General features: G+C 44.2%; 1 protein-coding gene across 3 annotated transcripts in view; it reads right to left on the bottom strand.

The window, feature by feature from the left end:
• LOC132820875 (SAM domain-containing protein SAMSN-1-like) overlaps positions 1-16,903 on the bottom strand; it is a 111,349-nt gene that overhangs the window by 17,791 nt on the left and 76,655 nt on the right. For all 3 annotated transcript variants that reach the window (XM_060833234.1, XM_060833235.1, XM_060833236.1), the window contains exons 3-4: positions 15,542-15,700; positions 5,477-5,600 (exon numbers count right to left, since the gene is read on the bottom strand). In XM_060833234.1, the coding sequence (XP_060689217.1) occupies positions 5,477-5,600; positions 15,542-15,700 (283 nt within the window). The remainder of the gene's footprint in view (positions 1-5,476; positions 5,601-15,541; positions 15,701-16,903) is intronic.

Below are 16,903 nucleotides of genomic sequence, written 5' to 3'. Positions count from 1 at the left end.
GCAATTTAGCATGGCTAATTCACCTGACCTGCACATCTTTGGACTGTGGGAAGAAACCAGAGTACCCAGAGGAAACCCGCACAGACATGGGGAGAATGTGCAAACTCCACACAGACAGTCACCCGAGGCTGGAATTGAACCTTTGACCCTGGTGCTGTGAGGCAACAGTGCTAACCACTGGGCCACCATGCCACCCCATGATGTGTTGTGAAACAGGTCTGAGGGGCTGAATGGCCTCCTCACATTCAATACTCCTGTGTGCTTGTAAGATGTTTGTTTATGAATTATTATGACATTGAAATGGGGTTAGCTGTTGAATAAAGGCTGTTTGATTTCGGGATAAAGTTGTAGGCAGGAATCCATGTATTAACATCGCCAAGAATATGGTCCAACAGAGTTAGTACTTTCCAGCAAAAACATACATGAAAGTGGAAGGCTAGGATCATCTCTACTTCTCACCACCATTCATGTCATCCTGTGTCCAATGGAGGAATATGTTCAGAATGTCACTCCCAATAGACCTTCAGACAACAGCCAATGTGTGGACCTATGTTAAGCATCCTTTAAAGACTTGTATTGTTACAATGACTTTCAAGGCAGACATCTGAAAGCAGTTTACAATCAAATGAAGGACAATGAATGTATGATCATTATTGCAATTTTGGAAATATGGCAACCAAAAGCCTTGAGGAAAAAATAACGGAGGGGTCCATTATCAAAGTCGCTTGAGGGATGATACCGGAGTTGATAAAATATGATGCTAGAAAAAGCACAGCAGGTCAGGCAGTAACAAGACAGTCAACATTTCTGGCAGAACCCTTCTGGGAGGGGGAAGGGCGCTGAAAGATAAATGGGGGAATGAGGGGTGGGGTTAGGGGAAAGGTAGGTGATTGGTGGGCAAGGGTAGGAGGTGATAGGTGGGGAGGAAGATGGACAGGCAAGTCAGGTCAGGGGGCCAGATCTAAGTCAGACAGTGGAATCTGGGATGAGGTGAGGGGAAGGGAGATTTGGAAAGTGGTGAACTCAGTGGTCTACTCAGAATGAGTTTGTCTCCACAAGGCAAAGTGATTACATCTCAGATGAACTGAACTGTGCCCTTTCGAGCGAAGGGAACATGGAATAAATTAACAGCTCATCAGCACTTATAACATCAAGCCACTGATAAGAAAGCGTGGGTGGTTGTTTTTGTGACAGACAGGTAACCGCATTAAGCGAGCTCAAACAGTCTTTGCTTGAGATTGTTTTATCACCTGAATCAGCTGAAGTAGATTAAGCCCAGCGTACATCCTCATTCACGGTGGTCAAAAATGTTTTGTTTTTCAGTATTTATATCATATGTTACTCTGCAGCACTTATGAAAAGTTCAACAGCCATCATTCTTAAATTATAAGCAAGGACTAAGGAAACCAAGAGATATTGGGAAACATGACTAAAGTTTTCACGGTAATGATGGGAACTGATACTGATAGGAAGCTGGTCAAGTTGGTGAAGTGTCAGAAACACAAACCATGGAACATGACCAGCATCCACTCTTACTAGGGTCATGACTCAGAAACTAGGAAGACATTAAAAAAACCTGGGGGATGATTTCTCATCCAAAGGATAATGGAGTTGAGGAATGAATGGCAGGAAGAGATATTGGAGCAGATGGGATTAACTGGGCTCAAGGCAATTTGGATATCATTAAACAGAGAGAGAAGACATTGCAGGGAGATGGTGGGTGGGTTGGATTGAGGGGATTGGGAGGAAGTGTTTAGGTGGGATTGAGGGATATGATGAGAGGGTGGGTAGGATTGAAGTTATGAAGTGGGTGGGTAGGATTGAAGGATACAGAGAGGATATTGATAGGTGGGTTCGAGGGATATGGAAGGTGGAACATGGATGAGGTTGAGGGCTGAAGAGAAGGTGGGTAAGTGCAATTGAGGGATATGAGCAGCAGGTAGATAGATGGGAGTAAGTGACACAGAGAGGAGTTGGATAGGTGGGACTGATGGATGTGAAGATTAGGTGAGATTGAGGGATATTGGGAGAAGATGGTTGTAAATTTATTTTAAAAATGATTAGATTACTTACAGTGTGGAAACAGGCCCTTCAGCCCAGCAAGCCTACACTGACCCTCCAAAGAGCAATCCACCCAGACCCGTTCCCCTACACCCAACACTTCAGGCAATTTAGCATGGCCAATTCACCTGACCCACACATCTTTGGACTGTGTGAGGAAACCGGAGCACCCGGAGGAAACCCATGCAGACACGGGGAGAACGTGCAAACTCCACACAGTCAGTTGCCCGAGGTGAGAATTGAACCCAGATCCCTGGCACTGTGAAGCAGCAGTGCTAACCACTGTGCTACTGCGCCACCAAATGTTTGCATTATTGGATCAATTCCATTCCTGAAAATATTGGTGTTATGAGGGGCTTGGTTCATAGAGAATGATCAAATTCCTACAGTATGGAAACAGGCCCTTCAGCCCAACAAGTCCACACCAACCCTCTGAAGAATAACCCACCCAAACCAATGCTCTACCATATTATCCAACATTTACCCCTGACTAGTGCACCTAACCTACACATCCCTGAACACTATGGGCAATTTAGCTTGGCCAATAGATTGTGGGAGGAAACTGGAGCAAACCCACGCAGATAGGGGGAGAATGTACAAACTCCACACGGCCAGTCACCCAAAGTGGGAATCGAACCCAGGTCCCAGGTGTTGTGAGGTAGCAGTGTTAACCACTGAGCCACCAGGCTGCGCCCAATGCTAAATTGTCTATACTGTTCAGGGATGTGTAGGTCAGGTGCCTTTGTCAGGGGTAAATGTAGAAAAATAGGGTAAGGAAATGGATCTGGGCTGGGTCGCTTTTTGATGTGGACTTGTTGAGCCAAATGGCCTATTTCCACACTGTATGGATTCTAGGAGATAACTAGATCTCTAAATAATACCACTCGATCATCATTTCCCAATATCTATTGGGCTTATCGATCGTGGAATATAAAGGACTAAAGGGAGTGATGGAAATGATGTTTAGTTAATATGTTCTGGAATGCCCAGAATGAAAAAGGGGAGGAACAAGATTTAATAGGAACTTACAACATAAAAATGAATGAAAACTTGATAGATATAATAAAAAAAAGTAGCATTATGGGGAAAGAGAGAGTGAAACTAATTGGACAGCTCTTTCAAAGGACTAGCCCTGTTACAATGGGCCAAATGGCCTCCTCCTGCACTGTATGACTCTGTGATTTATAATTTTCATATCTGAAGGAATAATGTGAGAAATGGGAGTCTCATGGCTGAAGTCAAGGAATGTTGAAGCAAAATCTTAGGCCACATCGCAAACCATCACTAAGATCAGAACCAAAGTAATTTGACATCTTTTGGCGTGTGAGATCCAGTTATGTGTACTAACCAGAACAAGCTTATCCCTTTCCTTAAATCAATTTAGAATCATAACTACTGCTCGCATCTCTTGAACAATCTTTCCTAATAATGTTAAAAAATCACACAACACCAGGTTATAGTCCAACAGATTTATTTGGAAGCACTAGCTTTCGGAGGATCGCTCCTTCATCAGGTGGTTGTCTTCATCACCACCTGAGAACCATGTGATGAAGGAGCCCCGCTCCGAAAGCTAGTGCTTCCAAATAAACCTGTTGGACTATAACCTGGTTTTGTGTGATTTTTAACTTTGTCCACCCCAGTCCAACACCGGCTCCTCCAAACCATTTCCTAATAGTGATTCTGTTCTTATCATTTGTTTCTTGTTTTCCAAATCACAGGAGACTGAATTTTTCTGGTGTAGAAAGGGGCCATCTTGCCTGCACTGGCTCTACTGTCTCGTCTGGTTGTATAACCTTGTGTCGTTTCCCATAATCCCGTACACCGTTGTTATTTTAAAAAGTATCCAATGGCCCTTTTGAATGCCTCGGTTGAACCAGCCTCTCCCACATTTTCAGGCAGTGGAAATCCCAAATCCTAACTACCCCACTGTGTGAAAATGTTTTTTTTTCTCACATCATCCTTGCTTTGTTCCCCTGTCAGTTTAATTCTATGCCCTTTCGCTCCTGTATCTTTTATAAGTGGAAATGGCTTCACCACCCTTTTCGTCTTGCACCTTTCTCATTTAAGTTGATCTGTCTTTTGCCCTGAAATAGACCTTGCCTTTGGTTCTTTCTTCCAGCTTCGACAAAGCTCTCACATCTCTAATGTGTTTAAATGCCATTAAGCTGAGACTTTAACGCTGATTCTGTTCGCCGAGCAGGGAATTTGTGTTGCAGACGTTTCGTCCCCTGTCTAGGTGACATCCTCAGTGCTTGGGAGCCTCCTGTGAAGTGCTTCTGTGATGTTTCCTCTGGCATTAAAAGTGGTTTGTATCTGCCGCTTCTGGTTGTCAGTTCCAGCTGTCCGTTGCAGTGGTCGGTATATTGGGTCCAGGTCAATATGCTTATTAATAGAACCTGTGGATGAGTGCCATGCCTCTAGGAATTCCCTGGCTGTTCTCTGTTTGGCTTGTCCTATAATAGTAGTGTTGTCCTAGTCGAACTCATGTTGCTTGCCATCTGCGTGTGTGGCTACTAAGGATAGCTGGTCGTGTCGTTTCGTGGCTAGTTGGTGTTCATGGATGTAGACCATTAGCTGTCTTCCTGTTTGGGTAAAAAATGAGGTCTGCAGATGCTGGAGATCACAGTTGAAAATGTGTTGCTGGTTAAAGCACAGCAGGTCAGGCAGCATCCAAGGAATAGGAAACTCGATGTTTCGGGCATAAGCCCTTCATCAGGAAATGGCTACTAAGGATAGCTGGTCGTGTTGTTTCGTGGCTAGTTGGTGTTCATGGATACGGATCGTTAGCTGTCTTCCTGTTTGTCCTTGCAAGGACTGCACAAAACACTACACAGGACAAACAGGAAGACAGCTAACGATCCGTATCCATGAACACCAACTAGCCACGAAACAACACGACCAGCTATCCTTAGTAGCCATGCACGCAGATGGCAAGCAACATGAATTCGACTGGGACAACACTACTATTATAGGACAAGCCAAACAGAGAACAGCCAGGGAATTCCTAGAGGCATGGCACTCATCCACAGATTCAATAAATAAGCAAATCGACCTGGACCCAATATACCAGCCACTGCAACGGACAGCTGGAACTGACAACCGGAAGCGGCAGATACAAATCAGTATAAATGCTGGAGGAAACATCACAGAAGCACTTCACAGGAGGCTCCCAAGCACTGAGGATGTCACCTAGACAGGGGACGAAACGTCTGCAACACAAATTCCCAACTCGGCGAACAGAACCACAACAACAAGCACCCGAGCTGCAAATCTTCTCACAAACTTTGAGCTTTAATGCTGATTCTCTTTCCATAGACACGAATAGCCCCGATCAGTATTGTCAGGTTTGTCCTCTACTGCTGTGGTCATGCAGTTTCTGAGCTTTCCCTTTGGCCAGCCTAATCAGTTTACTTACTGGACGAGCTCTGCCCACTGTTCAGGCTGTAGAGACTCTCCATGGACTCGCAAGCTCTCAGGGTACCGTCCTCTGTGTCGTGCTCTCCAATGGCTTGGCTTGTCACTTCTGCATTGGCCTCAGGCTGGAATACACAAGTTTTCTCTTAAAAACCTTGAACAATTGCGACAGCTACTGAATCTCTCTTGGAAACTTAGATCATGGAGAAACGTTGAAGCAGGAGTTGGTTGTGTGGTAACTGAGGCCTGTCCTGACCTTTACCTTTACCACTTCCCATCCTCACATTTAGGAAAAATGTATCAATTGCAGTTTTGAAATTATCCAACAACAATTATTATTGGTGGAAGAGATTATCAAACTTTTATCACCCTTTGCATCTGGAAGCTTGAGTTGTAAGCAGAGGATAGATAGGCTGGGACTTTTGCTGAAGGACAGGAAACTAAGGTGTGACCTTACAGAGGTCGACAAAATCATGAGAGGCACAGCTAAGGTAGATAGCTGACAGCCTTTCCCCCTGGTAGGGGAGCCTAAATCTAAAGGGCATAGGTTTAAGGTGAGAGGGGAGAGATGCAGAAGGGTCCACAGGGGCAATTTGTTTCACATAGAGGGTGGTGAGTGTCTGGAACAGGTTGTCAGAGGGAGTGGTGGGAGCAAGTACAATTTTGTCATTTAAGAGACAATTGGACAGGTAAATGGATGGGAGAGATGTGGAGGAATAGGGACCAAATGCAGGTAAATGGGGCTGGTTTAATTGTGAAACCTGGGCTGCATTGGCAGGTGGGCTGATGGGCCTGTTTCCATGTTGTTGACCTCTATGACTGTAAGCATTTCCTAATTATACTCCTGAAAGGTGCGTCTCATGCTTTCAGGTTAACTTTCCTAATTATAGATAGAGTTGAAAATTCCTCAGGAATTCCTGAGGAAGGGCTTATGCCCGAAACGTTGAATCTCCTGCTCCTTGGATGCTGCCTGACCTGCTGCGCTTTTCCAGCAACACATTTTCAGCTCTAGTCTCCAGCATCTGCAGAGCTCACTTTCTCCTAATTATAGATAGAGTCATACTGTACAGAAACAGACCCTTTGGTCCAACTCATCCAGGTATCCCAAACTGCCCTAGTCTCATTTCGCACATATTCCTCTAACCCTTCCAATCCATGCAACTGTCTAAATGTGTTTAAAATGCTGTAACTAATCCTTCTATCTCCTCTGTCAGCTCATTCCAAACACGCACCAGCCTCGGTGTGAAATATCACCCCTCAGATCCTTTTTAAATCTTTCCCCTCTCACAAAACTCTGGGGCAGGTGAGGCTTGAACCTGGGCCTCTTGGCTCAAAGGTAGGAGCAGTACCATGGCACTGCAAGACCTGTACAGTTCCCTTGTTCTAGACTTGCCAACTCGTTCCTCTCTATCCACCCTATTTATGTCCCTTAACATTGTGAAAGCTTTGACCTAATAATTCATTGAACCTTAGCTTTCTTAAGTGCTCCTCAGCTTGTTGTACCACTTCAGACTGAGTAAAATGGTGCCTGCATTGCCGCTGGGATGCCAAAGCAGTAACTCTGAGGGACAAAACTGAAACATTACATCAAGAATTGGAGGCTCATTTGACACTGGCCAATGTGGGATGCTGCTTATCTGGTTTGGACACATCAGCACTGAGTGTAACACCCATTGAGAAGCTGAAGTAGTGTCACACCTCCTTAGGTGGGATTCTTAAGTGGGCTCTGCCAGTTTAAATTCAGTCTCTTTGGAACTTGGCCTGCAGTTGAACGGTGCCTGCAATATTAACTTGGCAGTGTGACTTCCATCCAACAAAAATGCTTCTGCAGTGTTGTGACCTTTAACAAAGTTGTCTTCTGCTAAATATTAGCCACAGCCTGTGCTCAGAACAAACTGTACTCTGCATTTGGAGAGGGTGAGTGGAAGTTTGCAAGGTGTTTGTAACATAGCCACAAGCTATTGGACTCAGACAATCCAATCTGGTACTTCCCCAATATACCAGCCTCTCTCACATTACTTTACCCAACACGGTCATAGAGTCATAGAGATGTACAGTACAAACAGACCCTTTGTTCCAACTCATCCATGCTGATCAGATATCCTAACTAATCTAGTCCCATTTGCCACCACTAGGCCCACATCCCTTTAAACCCTTCCTATTCATATACCCATCCCGATGCCTTTTAACTGTACCACCACTCCACCACTCCGTCTGACAGCTCATTCCACACACACTGCATGAAAAAGTTGCCCCTAAGGTCCTTCTTAAATGTTTCCCCTCTCACCCTAAACCTATTCCCTCTTGTTCTGGTCTCCCCTACCCCAGGGAAAAGACCTTGTCTATTTATCGTATCCATGCCCCCCATGATTTTATAAACCTCTATAAGGTCACCCTTAAGCCCCAAAGCTCCAGAAAAAACAGCCCCAGCCTATTCATCCTTTCCCTATAGCTGAAACCCTCAACATCCAACCCTGGCAACATCCTTGTAAATTTTTTCTGAACCCTTTAAAGTTTTACAACATCTTTCCTACAGCAGGGAGACCAGAATTGCACACAATATTCCAAAAGTGGTCTAACCAATGTTCTGTACAGCCGCAACATGTCCTTTTCCCTCACGCTTTATCAAGCTTTCACTCAAATGTATCTTTACTATTCATCTCAAACACTCTCTAGGGGAGTGAGTTTCATATTCTCACCCTCTCTGGGTAAAGATGCCTGTTCTGATTTTGATACAACGGTGACTGTCATTTTTTTGAAAACCTTGCTCAGAAGTGGAAGCATCTTCTCTACACTGATCCTATCAAACCCCCTCAATAATTTTAAACACCTCGACCAAGTCAACAGCTTAAAATCTGACATCTCTTCTCTCGTCAGTTTCTCATGATAAGGATCATGATGCTGTATCATTCCTGTAAATCTGCTTTTTATCATCATTTTAGTAATTTGGAGACAAGCACTGTGTACAGAACTCCAATCTGGTCTGACCAATATTTGAGGAGAAAGTGAGGACTGCAGATGCTGGAGGTAAGAGCTGAAAATGTGTTGCTGGAAAAGCGCAACAGGTCAGGCTGCATCCAAAGAGCAGGAGAATCGACGTTTCGGGCATGAGCCCTTCTTTAGGAAAGGGCTGAAGAAGGGCTCATGCCCGAAACGTTGATTCTCCTGCTCTTTGGATGCTGCCTGACCTGCTGCACTTTTCCTAACCAATATCTGATACAAGTTAATTTTAGCATAGAAATAGAGCTAGAGGGGTTCAGTATTTAAAATGTAACTGAACATTAACACTGTGGTGTTAGCTACATATATTCTTGTATCCAGAGCACCTAAACTTTAAAAATAATTGAGTGAATAAGCTTGATTATTTCTTTCTAATAAACAGACTTGTCACAGGCCACTCGGGTGTTTCCTTTCTTCCTGGTGGTGGAAACTGAATAAAGATTTGTCCACCTGTTGTCTTTCACTGTGTCTCACACCTGCGCACACACAATATGGGTGCTGGGGGAAATATAAGCACTATTACTAATAGATTAAATTTCCTACTCAGTGGAAACAGGCCCTTTGGCCCAACCAGTCCACACCGACCCTCCGAAGAGTATCCCACACAGACCTATTTCCCTCTGACTAACGCACCTAACACTATGGGCAATTTATCATGGCCAATTCACCTGACCTGCACATCTTTGGACTGTGGGAGGAAACCAGAGCACCTGGAGGAAACCCACGCAGACACAGGGGGAATATGCTGGAATCGAACCTGGGACCCTGGGGCTGTGAGGCAGCAGTGCTAACCACTGAGCCACCGTGCTACCCCATAGTGTGGGGGAAAATGAAAAAAAACTAATGAAGAAAACAACCAGATAACAAAAAAATAAATAGAGAGCTGAAAATGTCGCAACCAGCAATTTCCAGATTGATGAATTAATGTGAGTAATGAACACTTATTGTATTGGACACCCTAAGGCTTAAGAGCAGAAGTAGACCATTCAGCCCATCGTGTCTGCTGTACCATTCAATGAAATCATGGCTGAACTAATGATCCTCAACTCCACTTTCCCCATAACCTTGATTTCTTATTAATCTCTTAGTTTTCCAACTGGCCAAGAAAGCCCTCTGTGGCAATAAATTACACAGATTCACTCCCCTCTGAGAGAAGAAATTCCCCTTCATCTCTGTCTTAAATGGGCAGCCCCTTATTCTGAGATGATACCCTCTGGTCCTAGACTCTTTCACAAAGAGGAAATGACCTTTTCCCATCTACCTGGTGAAGTCTTCAAAGAATCTTACATGTTTCACTAAAAGTTGCCTCTCATTCTTCTGTAACTCATTAAGGTCCACCTACTCAGCCCCTCCTCATAAGACAGTCCCTACATACCTGGAATCAACCTTGTGAACCTTCTTTGGACTGCCTCCAACGCTCTTTCCTTTGATGAAGGGCTTACAACTGATTCAGCTGAGATCTTGTATAATTTAAATAATGTCTCTTTATTTATTGAAATAATGGTGAATATTCTATTTGCCTTCCTTATTATTTTGTGACTTTGGCTTCTAATCTTTTGTGCATTAATCTCAACACCCTCTTTTCTGGACCTTTCTGCAGTGTTTCTCCACTTAAATAATAGTCAGCTCCTCTATTCTTCCTGCCAAAGTGCATAACCTCACTTTTTCCTACATCACATTTCATCTGCTAAGCCTTTGCCCATTCTCTTAACCTCTGTAGACCTTTTGTTTCATCCTCATCACTTGCCTGCCCATCTATTATTTGTCTTTTCTGCATAATTGGCTACAGTCCATTCACTTTCCTCATCTATGTGATCAATGCGCATTGTAAAAAATTATGGCCCAGCATTGATCCCTGTGGCACTCTGTTTGTTACAGATTGCCATCCTAAAAATGCATCCCCTACCCCCCCCCCATCCCAAATCTATACCTTCTATTAGTTAGCCAACCCTCTATCTGTATTAATAGACTCTTTCCAACACTATGGACCCTTACATTATTAAGTAGCCTAATGTTTGGTACCTTATCGAATGCCTTGTGAAAATCCAAATGTATTACATTCTCTACATTCCCATTACCTGTCCCGCTCGTTACCTGTTTAGAGAGCTCTAAGAAATTTATCAGCCACTATTTCCCCTTCACAAAGCCATGCTGACTCCACTTGATCATCTTATCCATCTCTAAATGCTCTGTGATTGCATTATTTATAACAGTTGCTGTCACATTTCCTAAAAGCCAACATTAAGCTAACTGGCCTATAGCTATGTGGTGTTTTTGCCTCCTTTTCTTTTTAGAAAAGTTGTTACATTATCAATTTTACAATGCACTGGGATGTTTCCAGAATTTAAAGTTTCTTGGAAGATTACTACCAGTGCATCCACTATCTCTGTAGTTATTTTTCTTTAATATCTTCAGATGAATCCCATGAGGTTCAGGAGACATATCAGCTTTTAACACATTTGTTTCCCTAAAACATTTTCTCCAATCATAGTTATTGCATTTATTACCTCTCCTCCCTTTGTCCTTTGATTATTTTGTAATTTTGGATTGCTATTCGTGTCTTCCACTGTGAAGACTGATACAAAATATTGATTCAACTCCTTTACCATTTTCTGGTCCCCATTATTATTTTGTCCTCGGCCTTATTGTCTAAGAGCCCTGTGTTAACTTTGGACACTCCCTTCCTTTTATACATCTACAGACGCTCTTGCTTTCTATCTTACTATTACTTGCAACTTCAACATTTATTTTCTCCCTCATAATTACTTTTTTGGAGGTCCTTTGTTGGATTTTAGAACTTTCTCAGCCCGCTGGCTTACCGTTAATTTTCAATGCACATATTTTTCCTGATAGAAGCACGAGTGGCGAGAAGAGAAGGTGGAGTGAAGCGAGGGCTGCTGGGAAGGTAAGGGCTTAATTTATATTTGGGCAGTGGCTAAACCCGAGATACCACACATGTAGTATCTCCTTCCTGCCCCCTCCTCTAACCGGAGGAAAAAGACCCTGCAAGGTAAGCCTTTTATTTCTTATCTTTCTTTTTCATTTATTTAAGTGCATTGTTTGGTTTTAGTTAGTTGATATAAAGCTAAGACTTACAATGGCAGGGGACCTCAGACCCGTGGCAGGTGCCTCTTGCTTGATGTGGAGCTTAGGAACGTGTCTGACGTTCCTGACTCTTACACTTGCAAGATGTGTGTCCAGCTGCAGCTCTTGTTTGACTGTATCACGGCTCTGGGGCTGCGGATGGACTCACTGTGGAGCATCCGCGATGCTGAGGAGGTCGAGGATAGCACATTGAGTGAACTGGTCACCCCGCAGGTTAGGATTGCTGAGGGAGACAGTGAATGGGTGACCAAAAGGCAGAGAAAGAGTAGGAAGGCAGTGCAGGTGTCCCCTGCAGTCATCTCCCTCCAAAACAGGTATACCGTTTTGGATACTGTTCGGGGAGATGGCTTACCAGGGGAGGGCAGCAGTTATCATGATCATAGCACTGTGGTGGGCACTGCTGTTCAGAAGCACAGGAAAACGTCTCGTAGGGCCCTAGTCATAGGGGATTCTATTGTGAAGGGAATAGATAGCCGGTTCTGTGGACGAAAACGGGACTCCCGGATGGTATGTTGCCTCCCAGGTGCTCTGGTCAGGGATGTCACTGATCGGCTGCAGAGCATTCTAAAAGGGGAGGGTGAACAGCCAGTTGTCTTGGTGCATATAGGCACCGACGATAGAAGTAGAAAATGAGATGAGGTCCTGGAAGAAGAATTCAGGGAGGTAGGAGAAAAGTTTAAGGGGAGGACCTCAAAGGTAGTGATCTCGGAATTACTACCAGTACGACGTACTAGCCAGTGTAGAAATGAAAAAATAGGCAGGATGAATGATGTGGCTTGAGAGATGGTGTAGAAGGGAGCGGTTCAGATTTGTTGGACATTGGGACCAATTCTGGGGAAGGTGGGACTATTACAAAAGGGACGGTCTATATCTGAACCAGACTGGAACCAATGTCCTTGGGGGAGTTTTTGCTACTGCTGTTGGGGAGGTTTTAAACTAATGTGGCAGGGGGCTGGGAACCAGAAGAGAGAACAAGTAGGTAGTGAGGTAGAGACTGGAGACTGTAAGAATTATGAAGATAACATTAATAAAGGGAAAAATAGGCAGAGAGCAGGTGAACGCAAAAGAACTGATGGCCTGAAGTGCATCCACTTTAATGCAAGGAGTATAGTCTGTAAGGCAGATGAACTTAGGGTTTGGATTGGTGCCTGGGATTATGACATTATTGTCATCAGAGAGACTTGGTTGAAGGAAGAGCATGATGATTGGTAACTACATGTTCCAGGAGATAGACAGGACAGCGAGGGAAGTAAAAGAGAGGGTGGAGTTGCATTGCTGGTCAAGGACGATATCACGGCTGTGCTAAAGGAGGACACTATGGCAATCTTGGGTAGTGAGGCATTATGGGTGGAGCTGAGAAATAAGAAGCGTGTAGTTACATGGTTGGGGCTGTATTACAGACCTCCCAACAGTGAGCGTGAGGTAGAAGAACAAATAGGTAAACAGATTATGAATAGATGTAGAGGAGATAGGGTAGTGGTGATGAGAAATTTTAATATTCCCAAAATTGACTGGAATACACTTATCGTCAGAGGTCTGGATGGAGTAGAATTTATACGAAGCATCCAGGAGAGTTTTCAAGAGCAGTATGTCAATAGTCCGAAGAGGGAAGGGGCCATATTGGAGTTGGTACTGGGGAACGAGCCAGGACAAGTGATAGAAGTTGCAGTGGGGATTTCTTTGGGAACAGTGACCACAATTCTGTAAGTTTTAGAATACTCGTAGATAAAGAGGAGAGTGGTGCTAAGGGAAGAGTACTAAACTGGGCCAAGGCCAATTATATCAAAATTCAGCAGGAGCTGGGAAATGTGGATTGGACACCGCTATTTGAAGGGAAGTCCACATTTGAGATGTGGGAGGCTTTCAAAGATAGCTTAATGGTAGTGCAGGATAGGCATGTCTCATTGAAGGCAAAGGATAGGAAGGGCAAGATTCATGAACCATGGATGACAGGAGAAATTGTACGACTAGCCAAGAGGAAAAGGGAAGTGTACATAAGGTCTAGGCAGCCAAGAACAGAACGGGACCTGGAGGAATATCAGAAGAGTAGGACAAGTCTTAAACAAGGAATCAAGTAGGCTAAAAGGGGTCATGAAATAGCTTTAGCGAGCAGAATTAAGGAAAATCCCAAAGCATTTTACTCTTACATAAGAGGCAAGCAGGTAACTAGAGAAAAGATTGGTCCACTAAAGGATAATGAAGGAAGGCTGTGTGTCAAAACTGAGAGAATGGGTGAGATTCTGAATGATTACTTTGCATCAGTGTTCACTGAGGAGAGGGACATGATGAATGTTGAGATTAGAGATGGAAGTTTGATTAGACTGGATCACGTTGACATAAGGAGGGAACATGTTTTGGGTAGGTGAGAGGTTATTAAGGTGGACAAATCCCCAGGACTGGATGGAATCTATCTCAGGTTGCTGAGGGAGGCGAGAGAGGAAATAGCTGGGGCCTTGACAGATATCTTTGTGGCATCCTTAAATGCAGGTGAGGTGCTGGAGGACTGGAGGGTAACTTATGTTGCCCCCCTGTACAAGAAGGGTAGTAGGGATATTCCGGGTAACTACAGACCAGTGAGCCTGACGTTGGTGGTGGGAAAGTTGCTGGAGAAGGTACTGAGAGATAGGATCAATTTATATTTAAAAAAGAATGAGCTTATCAGTGATAGGTAACATGGTTTTGTGGGGGGTGGGGGGGGGGGGGGGGGGGGGGGGGGATCGTGCCTTACCAACTTAATAGAGTTCTTCGAGGAAGTGACCAAGTTGTTAGATGAAGGAAGGGCTGTAGATGTCATACACATGAACTTTAGTAAGGTGTTTGATAAGGTTCCCCACTGTAGACTAATGGAGAAAATGAAGTCACATGGTGTGCAGGGTGTTCTAGCTGAGCGGATAAAGAACTGGTTGAGCAACAGGAGACAGAGAGTAGTAATTGAAGGGAGTTTCTCAAAATGGAGAAAGGTGACCAGTGGTGTTCCACAGGGGTCAGTTTTGGAGCCACCTGTGTTTGTGATATGCATAAATGATTTGGAAGAGGGCACTGTTGGTATGATCAGCAAGTTTGTAAATGACACAAAGATTGGTGGAGTAGCGGAAAGCGTAAGGGACTGTCAGAGAATACAGGAGAATATAGATAGATTGGAGAGTTGAGCAGAAAGATGGCAGATGGTTTTCAATCCAGACAATTGTGAGATGATGCATTTAGGCAAGTCTAATTCTAGAGCGAATTATACAATGAAGGGAAGAGCCTTGGGAAAAGTTGATGGGCAAAGAGATCTGGGAGTGCAGGTCCATTGTACCCTGAAGGTTGCTGCACAGGTGGATAGAGTGGTCAAGAGGGCACATATAGTATGCTTGCCTTCATTGGATGGGGTATTGAGTATAAGAGCTGGCCAGTCATGTTAAAATTGTACAAGATATTGGTTTGGCCACATTTAGAAGACTGTGTACAGTTCTGGTCGCCACATTCCCAAAAGGATGTGGACGCTTTGGAGAGGGTGCAGAGAAGGTTTACGAGGATGTTGCCTGGTATGGAAGGTGCTAGCTATGAAGGGAGGTTGAGTAGTTTAGGTTTATTTTCACTTGGAAAAAGAAGATTGAGGGGGAACCTGATTGAGGTTTACAAAATCATGAAGGGTATAGACAGGGTGGATAGAGACAAGCTTTTTCCCAGGGTGAAGGATTCAAAAACGAGAGGCCATGCTTTCAAGGTGAGAGGTGGAAGGTTTAAGGGGGATACATGTGGCAAGTACTTTACACAGAGGGCGGTGGGCGTTTGGAACGTGTTGCCAGCAGAGGTGGTAGAGGCAGGCACGGTAGATTCATTTAAGATGTGTCTGGATAAATGCATGCGTAGGTGGGGAGCAGAGGGATACAGATGCTTAGGAATTGACCGACATGTTAGAAAATAGTTCTGGTGTAGAGGGGTTGGAACTGGCAATGGATACAATGGTAAAACTCACCATCCCCTCTGACAGAGCACTGGCATATCTGCGTGCCATCTTTTTCTTCATGGTTTTGGAAATAGCGCGCATGGTTTTCCCCAGCCCACTCCCATTCTGCCCAGACTTTGGCAGATTCTGTTCCCCAGCAGCTTCGGCTCCCTGTTCGGTTTCACCAGCCTAGGAGACCAGAAGAAATCCCTTGTTAGTCAACTTGCAAACCCCTCTGTGTTCCATCTTCACAAGTAACAAGCTTAAAACAATAAATTCGTTCACCACTTGGACTGCTGCTTTCTCCCAGAAAGGAGTTTTATCATAAGAACTTTCATAGGAACTTCCATTTATATAGCACCTTGAGAAAGCTAATCACAGTCAATGAAGTACAAATGTGATACAGTCTCAGTTGTCATGTGGGAAACAGAAAGCCAATTTGCACACTGTGTGGTTTAAAGATCTTTATAGGAGTGTTTTTTCCCAATAATTTTAATTCCTGGAAACTCCACTGCAATGCTGGGGGGTTGACAACTCTACTGTTGCTTTCCTTCTTTGTCCTGATGGCTTTTGCCCCCTCAATGAGGTGTTGTCTCGAGTTATAGGCCACTTAGTATCAAATCACCCAACTACTATTTTGCACACACTGGACAAAGTAGGAAGTGTCAATAGATTGTTCAAATGCAGAAGACATCACTATTAATCTTGATGAGTTTCTCAGTCCCACTTCATCTGCCTACTTCAGTGATGTAGAACAATGGGAGAAATTGGCTCATGTTCTGTGGGGAAAGCAAGGTTCAGTGATGGTTTGTAAGTGATGGTCAAAGTCATGAGCAATCTGAACAGAGCAGATAGAAAGAAATTGATTTAATTGGTGGAAGGATCAAAAAAGTGAGGACACGTCTTTAAGGTGACTGGCAAGACAAGCAATGGTGACATAAAGAGGAACATTTTCACACACACACACACATACACACACACACACACACATACACACACACACACACACACACATACACACACACACACACATACACACACACACACACACACACACATACACACACACACACATACACACACACACACACACACGTGCACACACACACATACACTGCCACACGCTCTCACACACACACACACACACACACAAAACTGTGCACAGTCACTCATGCAAACAATACATAATTGGACACTTAAACCTGGTCACATAAGCAAACAAATACACACACATAATGGGCACAGTGGTCTCTCTGACACACACACATACACACACACACACACACACACACACACACATACATAAAGACAGAGACAGAGGCAGACAGAGACACACCTATGGGCGGCACGGTGGCACAGTGGTTAGCACTGCTGCCTCACAACACCAGGCAC

Source organism: Hemiscyllium ocellatum, chromosome 12 (genome assembly GCF_020745735.1).
Source record: "Hemiscyllium ocellatum isolate sHemOce1 chromosome 12, sHemOce1.pat.X.cur, whole genome shotgun sequence".
Classification (NCBI taxonomy): Eukaryota; Metazoa; Chordata; class Chondrichthyes; order Orectolobiformes; family Hemiscylliidae; genus Hemiscyllium; species Hemiscyllium ocellatum.
This window is presented reverse-complemented; position numbering and strand designations above follow the sequence as displayed.